Source organism: Topomyia yanbarensis, chromosome 3, assembly GCF_030247195.1.
Source record: "Topomyia yanbarensis strain Yona2022 chromosome 3, ASM3024719v1, whole genome shotgun sequence".
In the NCBI taxonomy this organism is placed as follows: Eukaryota; Metazoa; Arthropoda; class Insecta; order Diptera; family Culicidae; genus Topomyia; species Topomyia yanbarensis.
Window position 1 is genome coordinate 38,719,522 of NC_080672.1, and position 16,272 is coordinate 38,735,793.

General features: G+C 40.4%; 1 protein-coding gene across 4 annotated transcripts in view; it reads left to right on the forward strand.

Annotated features, from left to right (window-relative positions):
* LOC131688822 (sphingomyelin phosphodiesterase) overlaps positions 1–14,889 on the forward strand; it is a 74,997-nt gene extending 60,108 nt beyond the window's left edge. For 2 of the 4 annotated variants that reach the window (XM_058973361.1, XM_058973363.1), the window contains exons 2-7: positions 11,292–11,452; positions 11,506–13,035; positions 13,096–13,205; positions 13,261–13,445; positions 13,510–13,692; positions 13,986–14,213. In XM_058973361.1, coding sequence (XP_058829344.1) covers positions 11,389–11,452; positions 11,506–13,035; positions 13,096–13,205; positions 13,261–13,445; positions 13,510–13,692; positions 13,986–14,118 — 2,205 coding nt within the window. In that variant the 5' untranslated portion in view covers positions 11,292–11,388 and the 3' untranslated portion in view covers positions 14,119–14,213. Of the gene's footprint in view, positions 1–11,291; positions 11,453–11,505; positions 13,036–13,095; positions 13,206–13,260; positions 13,446–13,509; positions 13,693–13,832; positions 14,214–14,346 lie in introns of those variants that run through there. The other 2 variants (XM_058973364.1, XM_058973365.1) reach the window with 2 other exon arrangements.
* The last annotated feature ends 1,383 nt before the right edge of the window (positions 14,890–16,272 follow it).

Consider the following 16,272-nt stretch of genomic DNA (forward strand, 5'->3'; position numbering starts at 1 on the left):
GAAATGAAAATAAAATAACGAATAGCCATTGCCCTTTGCAGCAAGTGTAAACAAAAAGAGCCAACAACAAAGAACCGTTACCGTAAAAACGTGCGAATCTCAAGACCAACATGTGTTACTAGGGTGGCTCAAAACTGTACGGACAAAATAAAAAAATATCCTAATTAGCGAGCACAAAACATTGTGGTCCCGAATGTTGTACAAATTATGGGAGCGATTGATTGCTCTTAGGGTTTGCGCATTGCGTTTAAAGTTTGTATCAAAATTAGTATAGCAAAATATACTTTTTTGCATCTCCACCTACAAAGATCAGCATTTCACTCGAATTGAAAACCCATTACAATAAAAGAGTAGTTCAGAATGTGGTTAACAGCTTTGCCGAAATCTGTTACCTGTTAAATTTTTTTATGAAAATGCTATTACGTTTTTAAGAAGGGAAAAATTAATCGCCAAAAATTTATTAATTCGGCCAACACTGCAAATGTACCACCAACACCTACATTTCAATCTTAAATATCTTAGAACTTGTTCATCGCAGAGACATATAATCTTTGAACAATTTGTTCAGATTCATTTTCTAAATACATATCATATCTTTTATTTAAAATCAGGTTTGTAAAAATGGGTCAAGTATTCGCTGAGAAATAGACATTAAACTTCCAGCAGTCGCTTTAATGCACTGAGTGCACGCTGCTCTGAAAATCTAGCGAAATCGTCTTAGGGCACCAGCGGCTGCTCGTTCAGTGGGCCATAAGTGCGATTTTCGGAGGGTTAACTTAGAAATTTGGCAAGTTCCCCGGAGGCATAAACAACCGTCATAGGCGGCCAATTTGGTCAAAGATACTTCAACTAGTCATTAGTGAGTTAGACCCGCAAATCCAAGTAATAGTGCATACATTTTAATATGAATCATTTGAACATCATGGTGGTACCAGTTCATATGGGAATTTGTTGTATGACCGGACTCTTCAATCCATAACTTCGGAACCGGAGGTCCGATTAATAAAAAAATCAATAGCAGCCGATGGGAAGTTTAAATGTACAGCCATTTTCCGATCTCAACAAACTGAGTTTAATGGTATACGTGAATCGGCTCTCCGAACCTCGTTTAAAAGTCGATGTATGGAGCAACTACATAACCTTTCTATATGAGAGAGGTAAAACCGCATGACTTAGAAAATCAGAATTAATCTTCCGTCACTCGCCACTGGGTGCACGCAGCTCTGAAATTGTACCTCCGGAGGGTTAAAGAATCGCATAAAAGTACCATAAAAAAGAATTCAATTTATATCGAAAGATTGTTGGTAACAGATGTTTTGAAATGCGGTATTTTACTTCAAAACTCTTGGCAAATTTTTATCTGACTACGTGCTTGGCTCGTATGCATTAGAATTAGTTTCTTTACTGACACGGTTAACATCACTTTTTTGACAGTTAACTAATACTATTTACATGGTCTATGGACGATTCGATACACTCAAAGCAAATCGCATTTTTTCTATGGGTGATGAAAATGAAAAGAAAACCACGTGGGGTTTTACTTTTGCGCCCCCCCCCCCCAGCCATACTTATTTTCCTCAGTTTCGTTTCTTTTGGTTGGTTTTGTTGATGTTATGTTCCGAGGTTCCGGACGCCATGATCAATTACTTTAGCAGTAAACCAACACACTCAAAAAATACCCTTTGAAGATTTTTGTGATCATAATAACCATATCCGGGTGTTCTAGCACCGGTTCTGGGAGATCTAGTAAATCCGAAATGCACCATCCATACCAAAAGTCATATCAGACCTTACAAATTGATATGAAAAATATACATCGATGCAAACTGAATACTCATGGATTATTCCTAGAGCTATTTGAATGCATCCGGGGCATCCAGGAACCCATTCCAAGAGACTTCCAAGAACCGATTCCTGGAAACAGCATGCCTTATCTGTGCAACATTCGATTCAGTTCGTCGAGCTCACAAAATGTCTGTGAGTGTGCGTATGTATGTGTGTATGTATGTGTGTGTCAAATAATGTCACTCAATTTTCTCAGAGATGGCTGGACCGATTTGAACAAACTTACTTTCAAATGAACTATGTAATGCTCCCATAAGACGCTATTGAATTTTTAGTTCATCAGACTTCCGTTTCCGGAGTTACGGGTTGAAGAGTGCGGTCACACAGCAAATTCCCATGTAAACTGGTAACCCTATCATGTCCGAATGATGTAATACATATTCAAATACGTTGAAAATTACTTGCATTTGCGGGGCTAGATCACTAATGGCCAATCAAAGTAGCTTTGACCACATTGGCCACCTATGACAGGCCTTGATGCCCCCGGGGAACTCGCCAAGTTCCCGAGCTAATGTCACACCTATTCCCAGCAAACTCCTAACCGATTTAAAAAAAAAAATGAAATCAAACGAAAGATATAATACTCCCATTGACCGCTAATTAATTTTATTCAGTTCAGACTTTTGGTTCCGGAGATACAGGTTAGTTATTGCGGTCACATAGAAATTTCTCATATAAACCGATACAATCGTGATACCTCATATGTTAAAAATCTATTGAAATTAACTTTAAGTAGTTTCGATTCTCAGGCCTAGATCACTGATGGCAATTCCAGAACTAAAGCCACTTCGGTGGTGACTGAACCAATTTTCACTAATCTAGTCTCAAATGGATGGTATAATATGCAATTCGGTGTTGGACCCCATTTACTCCACCCCCTCTCAAACCTCCCACACCCCCACGCACTCTCTCACCCCCTCCATCTCAAACCAACCTCACATTTGCATTCTCTTCATCCACCCGGATACCAAAATAAGTTAGGTGGTTCCCGACGCATCGTCCCCCTCCCACTAATTATAAACCTTCCCTTCCCACCGTCCCGCATTTCAATTTATGACAACATTGAACTCACGCTGATTAAGGTTCAAAGAACTTTCGGAGAGCGTCTACACGAATTGAACGCTTGATAGTATGCGTTGGAAAAAATGCGTTCAAAATTGTCACCACTATTACATAGCACCACCCAAGTAGCAATTGCAACTTGTTGAAAGTTTTAAATGTTGCACAACTGCTACACAATATTTTTTATTGTTGGATATTTTTGAAAAGAATTTCCAAGGGTTTTTAAATTGATTGTGTAACTATGTAACTATAGAGCTGACCAATAGTGTTAAGTATGCAAACATCAATAACAGTTGTGAAACTAATCAGAAACTTTGCTAACTTGCACAAACAGTCTAACAAGTTGCAAATGCCTCTTTGTTTGCCATTCCACCCTAAAACAGAAATGTACAACTACCCAGTGCTCGACAAATGGCACAGCTATTGTTTTCATTATTTTGCTGCAATTAGGAACATGTTGCACAACATACAAACAAAGTGCGCTTTTTCCATAACATAGTTGTTACCAAGAGAGTTACAAATACTATACAGAAACAAAGCATGCTACTTGGGCAGCGCACAAATGTCAAATTTTAAAGCCTTATATTAGCACTACTAATGCTATTAAAAAGCTTCAGCTGGCTGTCATTGTCCGCCATGGTTTTAAAACCATTTCTTATATTTCCTTTCGGTATGATGAGCAAAAAGGAAAAAAAAAATTAAAATAAAATGCTGTTTAAAACCGTAATTGACTCTGTTCTAATGCATTGTAATGAATATCCTTAATGGGCTTTCGTTCTCACATGATATGAATGTTTACGAAAATTACCTTTAGTAAGTCTCGAACTGAGGTACCTTGCCTCGTCCTTCACGGTAAGTGCACTGCGTTTGCTTTCTGAAATTTTGAAATGAAATTTTGAAATGAAATTTTGAAAAGAAATATGCCGAATATAATCTTCAAGAAGAGTTGCATAACAAATAAACCAACAGCATTACAATAGCATTATATCAGCTTTTTATTTGCTCTCTTATGGCATTGAATTCACTTGTAAAGCTTACATGCTTTAAAGATCCTTGAAGCATGTACGCGTTGTATCAGCTTTATATACGCATATTTATCGCTTGCTCTAAATGCTATATGTCGGCTTAACAGCATTATTGATGCCAATATGGAGCTTTATCGCGTTGTTAATGCTGTAATGGAGTTTAAATGCAACATTAGTGCAAATGTATAGCCAATATAGAGCAATGGCTTAATGCTTATGGTTACTTGGGTATAAAGCATTTATAAACTCTAAAAGAAGCATATCAGTCGCAAAATAGTTGGTGGAAAAACAATTGACCGGGTGGAATGGTGCTTTTGAAAAAGTGGCGGTGATTTTTCGTTACACCACCACACTGTGCCGGGGCACGCAACACAACTGCGTAGTGAAAAAACCACAGCCACTTTTTCAAAAGCACCATCCCGCCCGTTAAATTGTTTTTCCACCAACTATTTTGCACAATTTGAATCCTGATAATCTAATAAATTGACTGATTTTCTTCTTTTAGAGATTAATGAATGCTTTATAAGGATAAATCGGCGGCAAAGCTGTACACAATTTACCCTACACATACTACCAAGCGTTCAATTCTTACGCATGCTCAAACAAAGTAACTTGAGCCTTAAGCTAATTAAATATTATATTTTTGTTTGTATCAAGTGTGTCAGTGTCGACATGTTTGTTATCAGGTTCGTGACATTCGAGAGCTCCTGTATGCTTTAGTGTAATAAGAATGTTATAGACATTTCCACAATGTTATATTGAACGTAGTCAGGTATTAAATCATAGTTTGGATAAATAAGAAAGGCACAATTACACCACTAGGTGGATTAAAACGGTTTTTTTTATTCAATTTGTTTATTTGATAAGACGCGTTTGCATTATCTCAAACGTGCCAATTTTGTTTTGTTTTGCATTTTAAATTACTGAAAACTAGAAGATTACATCTTATACATCTACACAAGGGAGTAATATAATTTTCGTAAGATTGAACCCCCATTTTGTTTTTATGCAATACGGTTTGACATTTTTAGCAGAAAGATTATTGGAGCAAATAATGTTTAACTAAGGGGAACACCTATTTTAAAAGTAGGAATAACTAGAGGGCGTCATTGAATTTTATAAAGATTCTGGGATATTAATAAGAGTTATTTTTATGTGGTAGAGAGTTGGGCATTTTCAATGAGATTATATAATATAATAGAGACAGGAAGAGCTTAATGCTTCGGGAAGAAGATCTGGGTATAAGAGCCAGGAGAGGGAGGGTGGACAAAGATGGCAGGGGGAGAAAATTATTAACATTCAGTTTCAGGCATCGGGAGATCAACGGATGGATTACAGATTCGGGTGGCCATCATAAGGAAGAATCATGTACTGGGACGCCGGATGGTCCTCCTCAGGATGGCAGGGGTTTCTCCACATGATTTCGTAGTACGGCTCAGATATGAATCGGCTACATTTCGAGTTGTGCGTGTGATGTTTGTGCTGTAGGTCCCGTGTTTGTTAGCTCATTCGACAGAGATGTTTTGTGTCGCCTTGGAGTCGCATCAAACCATCGTGGGTGTATGGTACAGGTGGAAGAGGGCGCTTCTGAGAATGATAAGGAAAATAAGAAGGGGCAGTTAATTTTGTATATTGATGGTTTTTACGAAGGTGTATACGAGGGATATGTAGAGGAGATCGTGGCTTCCCAACACATCTCGAACCGGGACGTTGGTTGGTCTTCCTCGGGCCCGCAGGGTATCCATTGGCCGAAACCTGGCGGAACTGTACTCGGTGCACGCCCACACAATGTGCTCGATGTCGTTATCACGTCGCCACAAGCGCAGATACCACTATCCACGAGCCCAATACGCCGGAGATGTGCATTTTTACACTTTGTGCAATTCATGACCCGCGGTACAAACAGACGCACAGGCAAACGAAACTTGTGCAAGAGGACGTAATTTGGCAAAGCGGTACAGCGAAGGTCACCCGATAAGAGTTTGATTGGGGGTACGTTTTTGAACCATCCCCCGCAACTACTACTGAATGCAAACGCTTGCTCTCAAGTATTTTCATTGGCTGAAGTAAGCGGTCTCTAAAACGGACAACCCCGTACTTCAGCAGATCCTCGCATGTCAAACTCTCATCGGTGACGACGCCTTCAGATTGTACCTTTACAGCTGGAATATACACGTTATAGTGCCGCGTAAAATGCTTACAGCAAGCAATATCGTCTGCCTGCTTTGAGTGGGCTAGCAACGTCTTTATCTTGTCCGAGCGGAAGAAGATTCAGTGATTTAGTCTTGGGCCGAAAGAAGACCACAAATGGACCGGTTAAGAGTTCAACTCTTCCTCCTATTAGTTGCTTCGATTTTTTTCAATGTCGTGAATTTTGTTTCGTTATCAGTATCAGTTATCAGTAAAGTATCGTGCTACCGACATGCTTCAACCGCACGTGTCTCGGACTTAATCGCAGGGTCGGCGCGCTACTGGGCAAACTGGAGGGGTGTCGCGGATCTTGTGCTATAGAATAAACGCTCAACTTCCTTAACGTCCGTGATTTTATTTGTAGGATGTTTGTGTGGTGTTATGGGTATCACCAGTGGGTTCACTAGACTGGTACGTACCGTAGTATAGGGTTTGTTGGAAGTTAGATGGACCTGCGAGCGCTCGCTGATCGGTTTCGGTTCCGGCCGGAATTGCTGTTGCCACGATCAGCGTATAAGATGGCGATGGTTGGTTCTTGGACGTAGGGTTCGACGTTGTAGTGGTGGGTAAGATGGCAGACCCAGAAGGCGTTCTGAGCGAGGTGGCTGACAGGCGCTTTCTTTGAGGGCGAGATCGGTTGGCGACGGACGAGACCGACTTTTGCCAGACCGTAAGGGTGGCTCTCCTTGGTAATGAGGGCCTTTCCAGAGAGTGTTCGTACACGGTTTTCGTTGAGGACCAGAGGTCTGAACGATGGTCTTTTGCGGTTAGACATAGGTGACGTCACCTAGGCCGGTGCGTATGCGGTGTGTTCCCGGAGTTCGCAAACTTCCCAAATTATGATAGGTATCAAAAAGGTCCTGAATAGCGATGACGCTTCGTCGCTCTATTCAACTAACTAACTCCCTTAACTGAAACACGTCTTACGCACTCGCTCGCCTGTATGAAAGTGGACGATAGCGAGGTTCTTCCCCAAATTCCGAGGACTCGACCTGGCTGTTGCCACTGACGATCCCCTTTCCTATCGGGCATTTTTAACAGGTAGTCCCACCGGTGTTGCTATGTGTATTTGAGCTGTACTTTGACTTTGTTTGGTGCATGTTTTGAGTATATCTTAAGCAATTTGAATGTTTTTTGTTGATTGTGAATAGCAACAAAACTCTAGTTTGATTCCTGTAATGTTCGATTACAAATAAAAGAAACGGAAATAAACAATATATAAACACTGCTTATTTTTGTTTCTCATTGTAGGAAACGAAAATAACCGACACTTTTCATTGGTCGACAAAAGTTACTCGCACTATTCAAGAAACACATTTCTTAAAACTCGTTCTTAAAGGTTCATTTTGATACACGCGCAAGAAAAATTTACTTACTACGTCGTCAATTGAAATGAAGCGTTAAAGCATGAACATTTGCATGGGATGCAATAATTTAATTTCTGGAATATCAGATGCCGGTTTCCGGGAGCCCAGTATCGTCAATGTTTCGCACTGGGCAGAGAAAAACGATGTCGCTTTCTCGCCTACCATCCCGTCATCCCATCTCATTTGCAGTTATGTCGGTGTTTTCATTTCTCGTCTCCGAGATGTACCCCTTAATGGGTCACTATTTACGGAATGTGCCCTCTTTTTGCTCATCACTCTACCTTTTCCTTGTGGATCGCTGAAGGTCCGTACTTTCTTGGTTGACCCACTTCTATGTATCACACGTCAGGGAAAAAGGTATAGAGTTGTGAGCCCATTTCAACACTATTCATATTCTCATTCTTTCGATTTAAAGCATTGGTTAGACCCGGTCAAACTATTCGGAATTTGATTCGGAATCGTGAATGGAGTCAGTATGGGTTCCAGATCAAATGCAACAACCGATTCCGAAACCGATTGAAACGGAATCGGTTGATGCATTTGAGTTTGGAATCCATACTGACTCTATTCAGAAATCCGAACCGGTTCCGGAATGTGTCTAAGGAGAAGCGTCCGTCATTTTTGTTCAATGCGCTGGCTCAAAAATTAACTTGACAAAAGTGACTCAAGGTACACTTTTTTCGTTTTGTTTAACACGTGTTTTCACAATTTTCATACCGCTGAACGAGCAACGGATTTAATACAATGCTTTTTTGATTATTGCAGCTTTAACCACTGTAATTCAAATTTGGGTGCCTTCCATTCGCGAAACAATATAAGTCAACATAGGGAAATCACCCTATAGCAAACAGGTTTTCACGTAAAAAATAATCCAAATCGGACGCATCCGTTGACCTATTTGTCTGTCGGATTTGTTGACCGAAAGGGCAATCACGGATGCTTTCGATGGATGTTGTTAAACTTGACATGAAAAAGCTATTTCATCCGATTTTCGACTAGGCATATAACCTCGAGCGCCGTCGACTGTGAATCCGGCGCAGTCGGTGTGCAAAATAAGCCAGGTATCTCAATCAAGTTTCGTACGAAAGCAATGAGGCCACCAAGTAAACATTACGCAAGCGGGTGCTGGAAAATTTTAACGTTGCAAAACGTGGGCATTCAGAAGTCAATTTCTTTGAAAATGATATTGAAAGGCTTGAGTGTGTAATTTTTCGTTGAAATCTACTAATGATCTCGGCTAGCAGAATGGTACGTTGTAATGAGTCTGGAATTGCTATGGCCTTCTCACTCGTTGTGACATTCTACATTCATTAGAACTGCATAAACAACAACAGGAAAACAGTGCTTATAAGTAAAACTTATTTGCTTTACAAGTTGTTTGTTGCCAATTGTATTGTTTTTCTTCTCGTGCTTATTTAGTTGTAATCCACGCACATGCCGTGAACAGTGTACATATTTCTCTCTCCTGTATGCCTTGTTTGACTAGCTCGAAGCTCTATCAGCTTATCTGCAGTACACTCAGTAGCTAGTGTCCGGTACATGACACAGTCCGGTCGATCCATTACGCAAGCGAAAAACTGCCATACGATCGAATCACTCCGATCTGGAATTGGCAACTAGCGTGATGCAGTAACGACTATGTTTTCGATGTACACTCTCGCAATATGTTTATGAATAGCATCGGCACAGGCCATACACACAGAAAAAAGTTTGCTCAAAATTTTTAACTGATGGCCATGAATATTTTGTGTGATTATTGTTTTCGTGATATTCAGATGAATTACGCTGATCAAATTTTTACTAATAGTTTTTTTCGGTGTAGCACTCGAGTGAGTAGGGTAATGAGCCTATTTTTATGCAATTTCAAAGTATACCGACCTATTTATTTATTTACTCGATTTTTAATCCAATCAATGCTTATAAATTAGTATCAATATTTTTAAATTAGTTATGGAATTTGCGTTTCCACTTCGTCTCCTCAGAATCCGACACTAACTTAGTGCTAGATTGACGCTAGCTCCAAAAAACGGAGACACAATTTGTGTTCCTGAGCAATATTTTAGTTCCTAAGCTTCAATACAATCACAAACAAGACCAGGACATGACGAAATGTTCAGCTTATGAAAGCTTTTGAGCTACTGAAAACTCGGATCGTGTGAGTGAATTTTCACCCGACTATTTGAGGTAGGGGAACATGGGGAGACTTGACCAAGCGCAAAATTCTATTTTTGGCTATGGTGTTTTCTATTCGATTCTTAAAATTTTTTCAAAAATATTTTTATACTTGTTTCGATCCCTTAAGGTAACTTTAAAAGTTTGGAATGAAAAATCCTTTCCTTACAGAAAATATTACGTGATTAATAAATTTGCATTAAATGATGTAATTTTTTATCAAACTTTGTATGGACATATCTACTCGACTACTAATTACTAATAATGTACTAATATACCATCTTAATCTTTGTGAAGCAGTGAAATGATTATACATAAATTGGAACATTGGAATAGTTATTACTAGAATTTGAATGACATTGAACGTAATAACTAATGTTGGGGAGACTTGACCAAGATTTTATGGGGAGACTTGACCAAGTGGCAATTAGCTGAAGAAAGATACAAAATTCCTGATATTTATTATGCTTTGGGTATGTACTGTTAATGTTAATCACGCCATAAAAAATCCCACCTCAAACATAAGTCTTTATATTTTAGTATTAGTAAACAAAGTTAGTAATAGTAGGACTGATTTCGTGATGTGTGAACATGCAATGCAAGCAGTACAGTTAATGCATAAAAAGAAATGCATTATAAAAAATCTAAATTTATCAAATGCAACCCTTTTATATTTTTTACTGCTACCTAAAGATCTCGACAATATGGAAAAAAATAATTACAGTATGTTTTATGTCATTATTTTTTGTTATGATTTTTAAAAAATCTCTTGGTCAAGTCTCCCCACGCCTTGGTCAAGTCTCCCCGCAGTGGGGAGACTTGACCAAAAAAACGACCTCTGAAAAACTTTTGTAACTTTTCAAAAATTAAATTAAAAATTCTGCAAAAAATCATGAAGACGCACAATAACTTTGCGCATTATATCTCAATGACTTTTAATGGATTGCAGACCTTTTTAGAGATTTATGCAGTTTTAGCTGAAAACCTGGTCAAGTCTCCCCATGTTCCCCTAATGCAGATAAACAAAGATGTTGCTTCACCGGACGGCTTGGAATGGATAGGCCAATAATAGGAACAGGGTGAAAATAGGTCCATTACCCTGCATACTCTTTAATAGTTTGTCGCGAAGACTAGTTTCATATTAAGGTCATTTCCACGAACAAGGGCTTGCACAATCTACCTTACTTCCCTCTCGCGGAAAATTATAATTACGTTGCGCTGATTGAACAGAAACTTTCTCATAGTAATTAACTGCTTGTGACAAACGTTTGACAACTACCGTATAGTAATGAGAGAGATGTTCACTTCCGTCAAATAAAACGTATAATTGTCTTTGATTTTGTTTCGTTTATGCGGTGATGGGATTTCTTATACCGGTTTTGGAGAGACCGCGCTTTTCGTAACAATGAGCTGAACCTTCCCAATCTGGGATATCTTCCTTCCTGATCGATGGCGGCCATTATTATCTTCTTTCCTTGTTCGGTAGGCTCCGCGAGATCATGTTTTGTCAGTTTCACTTTCAAGCACGTGTTTTCCTGCAAGAAATACACTCATGGCTCTCTTACGAGAGCTCGTCCGTCGATGCGCTCTCGCGACATGCAATTGAAATTTCCTGTTTTCTTTGTTCCAGACTCATAACTCTGACGTTGGAGCTGCATCGCGGGTCCATCAATCAACGAGTTCGCCGCTTTTGTTTCACTCCTCATGGTAGCAGTAAACCACGCAGAATGAGTCAATACTATTTTCCGATCGTTTTGGTGTTCCTACTAGAACTACTACGGCTTGCTCAATGTAAGTAGACCCATTTAAACCCATACCAAGCCTAATCGATGTTAATGTTTCAGCTCACCCGTTTATCTTTAGTTCGTCCAACCCAAACCAACGACGGCCGCAGGTCGAGTGGCAGCAGCCAGAGGATACCTGGAATATACAATCGGTACCTCGAAGTGTCCATCCGCTTCTTCAAAATCAACACAACGATCATCGGTTACCACCGACTAGCTACCAAATAATCGACTCGGATAATCACGATGATAAAGTCCTGAAGCGGTTGATGGAGATCAAAGAGAATGCTACCGCTCGGACGCTCTTCTACCACAACAAGGAAGAATCACATCTGCCACCTCTGCTCACGAAAACTATAAAGTACTTCAACCTGCAGCAGGTTGCCTTTGAACTGGAGACGAGCGTTATGTCGCAAGTTTCCTGCACTGCGTGCAAAGCTGGCGCAGGACTACTTCAACACTACATCAAATCCGGCAAAAGTAAAGAAGAAATCATCAAAACCATCTACCAATACTGTGTAAACCTCAAAATACAATCGCCTCGTGTTTGCGAAGGTGTAAGCCAACTCTTCGGAGGGGAAGTCATCTACGTCCTGAAGCGAGTTACCATTGGTCCGGACGAAATCTGTAGTTTCATCATCGGAGACGCCTGTGGAGATATCTACAACCCATACCACGAATGGGAAGTGGACTTTCCTCCCGTGGCAAAACCTGAAGTCCGAGAGTTGGCACTTCCGCAGGAAGCCTCCTCCGTGTTCAAGGTACTGCACCTTTCCGACACTCACTACGATCCTTACTACGCAGAAGGTTCCAACGCTGACTGCAATGAACCCCTATGTTGTCGGCTCACCAACGGACGACCCACCACTCCAAACGGTGCTGCCGGCAAATGGGGAGACTACCGGAAGTGTGATACCCCTCAGCGAACAGTCGATCACATGCTGAATCACATTGCCGAGACTCATTCGGACATAGACTTCATCATTTGGACCGGAGATCTTCCACCACACGACGTTTGGAATCAGACCAAGGAAGAGAACCTCAAAGTGCTCAAGGAAACTGTGAAGCAGATGTCCGAGAAGTTTCCCGGTATTCCGATCTTTCCGGCACTTGGAAACCACGAGAGTGCTCCTGTTAACAGTTTTCCTCCACCGTACGTGCAACAGGTTGATAGCTCGATCGCCTGGCTGTACGATGAGCTGGACGTCCAATGGCGACGGTGGTTACCTGCCAGCGTATCGCATACCGTGCGGCGTGGTGCATTCTACTCGGTTCTAGTCCGACCTGGTTATCGGATCATCTCACTCAATATGAACTACTGCAACAATAAAAACTGGTGGTTGCTGCTAAATTCCACCGACCCGGCGACGGAGCTACAGTGGTTCATCTACGAACTGCAGAGTGCCGAATTTGCCAACGAAAAGGTTCACGTGATAGGACATATTCCACCGGGACATTCGGACTGTTTGAAGGTTTGGAGTAGAAATTACTATAAAATTATTTCTCGCTATGAAAGCACAATCGTAGCACAGTTCTATGGACATACGCACTTTGATGAGTTCGAAGTGTTTTACGATCCGCATGATTTGAGTGAGTGTTGTTTTGGTTTACTTTTTACTTGGACTCAGTTTAAAAGTTGTTCCATTCTAGGTAGAGCTACCAGTATCGCCTACATTGGGCCTTCGGTAACACCATACAATGATTTGAATCCGGGATACCGGATTTACTATATTGATGGAGATCATGAAGATACCACGAGGGTTCGTAAAAAGTTACTAGATAACATCAACAAGTCATTTAAGATTTTTTTTTCAGTTGGTAGTTGATCACGAGTCCTGGATAATGAATCTGAAGGAAGCCAACCTGTACGATTATCCAATTTGGTACAAACTGTACTCAACCCGAGCGGCCTATGCAATGCGGGGGCTTCGACCGACTGATTGGGACGTACTGATTCGCAATATGACCGATAACAAGGAGTTATTTGACCTGTACTACAAGTAAGTCAATCTATGTTGCATCAATATCATCCACACAAATAAAAAAAACTCCCCCTCATCGTAGACACTACTGGAAAAACTCCCCGGTCCGGCCGGAGTGCGACTACGAGTGCCGTAAGCGGATATTGTGCGACGCCAAGAGTGGCCGAAGTCACGATCGGAAGTACTTCTGCGAGGACGTTGAGGCCAAGATCGACGAGAACAATAAGGGCTGGAAGGAGTGGATCTTCAGTTCGATCACTTCTTCGTACGTAAACTACAAAAAAATATTCTAACCTGAACACACATCTGGTTTCTACTAACGCAAAGCACCTTTTTCTGCCTCACCTGTCGAACATTCCAATTCGATCAAACTCAACTGTGCACAACTCACGGCATCAACCACAGCTTACAACTGGTTTCAGTTGGAGTTTTCGTCTAACTGAGCACTTCGTGTACATAGTATGCAAAACGAATCAATGCTTGTTCTCATGACAAATCAGTTCTTAACATAAAACAATAAGCGAAACAAAATTTACGGTGATGGTTTGATATTTACAGCGCAGGGCATAAACATCTTCAGGGTGGTGACGGTCAAATGACAGAAGAAGATTCCGAACAGCATCAGCAACTAGTAGCGATCGCTCTGGTGGAAAACCGCAACAAGCCCAGCGTTCAGCTGGCCAAAGGTTAAACTGCTTTAATGCTTCATTTTAAATCCATGACAATACTGTATCATATTCGTTGTAAATAATAATGCCTTATATGAATAAAGTTTCTTAACCGAAATTCTGACAATCACAAGCTTACATCACTGCAAGGTTGTGGATCAATATCAAAAAAGTGGGCTTGGTAAATATCCGCACACGCTGAACTCACCACGATCAACGCACCATCTGAGTAATGATTGTCGATTCCTCAGGCTATCCTACGCGCTGTCAGGTTTGACGCGGATTTTCTGGCGCAAACGATGACACGACGAAACTGAACCGATGAATAGCAGTACCAACTGACTAGACCAGATCACCAATAGAAGAAGGCCAGCATTACCTCCTAATTGATATTAGAAACTTGACTTCAGTGAAAGCTCACCACAGTACCGCAGCGGCGGCAGTGTTTGCAGCAACTGGTCGACCCCGAAACCGCAGCTGCAGAAGTACGTGTGTGTGCCTGCGTGCAGTCTACATCTAGGGGAAAAAATTGAAGCGACGCGAGAGACAGAAACATGCCATTGAATAAAAGTGTTCATCCAGACTTGATAGAAAATCCATGGGACGTTATGGGAGACAGGATTGTGATAGGCGAGAACAAAACTCAATTAGCACGATGAAAGACAGCTGAAACACTAAATGCAGACAAATTGTGAAGGATAATTCCTTGATACTTAACTCGTCTGTTTTATTAGTTACAACAAAGTCAATTGAAAGCAATGCATCAATCAAATGAAAATGTAAATATCATTTAATTTTTACCAAAATAAATTATTTCTACTGTATTAACAGCGTTTTGTATAAAATTATTTTGGAGTAACCTTTTACGGAGTATGTAGGGTAACCAACCAATTTTGAACCCCTAGAGGAAGTGAAACTACGTGAACGTCAAAAAATGTTTGCTTGCCTATGTTTTTAATGCAATACATGCACGAGTCTGCTCCAAAATTACTGTTCTTGAAAGAAAACTGGTTATTTTTATTACCATTGTTGGCAAATTAATCTTTTGCAGGTTATGGAATGATGTCTGTTCAACGAACGATGTAGTCTTGATGATCGTAAAAATAATTTTCAATAACTGGTATTCTTGTATTACTGCAACTGGGGAATTTACTATACCATGGCTCTTCATATCATAAATGATGTCAATCTACAAATAAAATTTGTAGTGTGTGCATGAATGTGTGTAGAACGAAAACTCCATTAGCTGTCATCACAAAATAATCGAAAGCCGTTTTTAAGTTCTAATTTGTTGTTTTTTGAATTCATGCTAAAATGTGTCAATTATTTCGTAAATAACAATTCGGCCGCTTCTTTGCACACACAGTAATTTCTCTAATTACAGTGACAGCGTTTTAGACCGGAAGAATAGATTATTCAGTGGTGACAATTTCATCAGGATACATGAACACAGCGAAAAGATGAAACGTGGGGAAATGGTATCCACTTCCACTAACGTTGAAGACGCAAAGTGGTTAGATTGAACTAACACAAAGACCCCACATTCCAAAATCGACAGGAAATATCGTGCAAATGTCCAAATGGAACACACAACGCCAAACTACCGCCGAAAATCATTAGGGCAGTGTTAAAGGATCCTAGAAAATCCGGACCAAAAGGTCAAAAAATTTACCTTCTTAAACATGAGAAGGGGTGATTTAACTAAATTCAAATTTCTCTTTGTAGACAACATTAGCTCGCAAGTTAATGATCTGGCAAGGCATCTGATGTTGTGGAAGGTTTCTTTCGTTGGAGCGAGTATAAAGGGATTACGTTACAAAGAAAAGTATCTTTAAAAGCATCTAAGCATGCGAAAACTAACTTGTGCTCAGAGTTACCACACTTACGGCTTCTCCACCATTGTACATTGAATTGCGTTTCATTTTTTATTTTTTAAATTTACCGTTTAAAATAGACTTAAATGACTATTTCTTCTTTTAAAATCGCATGTTTATTTAAAATGCATAAACAGTCGCAGCGACGGCGATAAAAAATATTGGGGAATTGTCATAGCGTAATTGGTAAAGTGCATGACTCATACGCAGCTGACCTGGGTACTTGGAACGTCAGATCCGTGTTGGTACCTGCAAAAGCCGCCCTACTTGCTCGGGAGCTGCAAAAATTGAAGGTGGAGATCG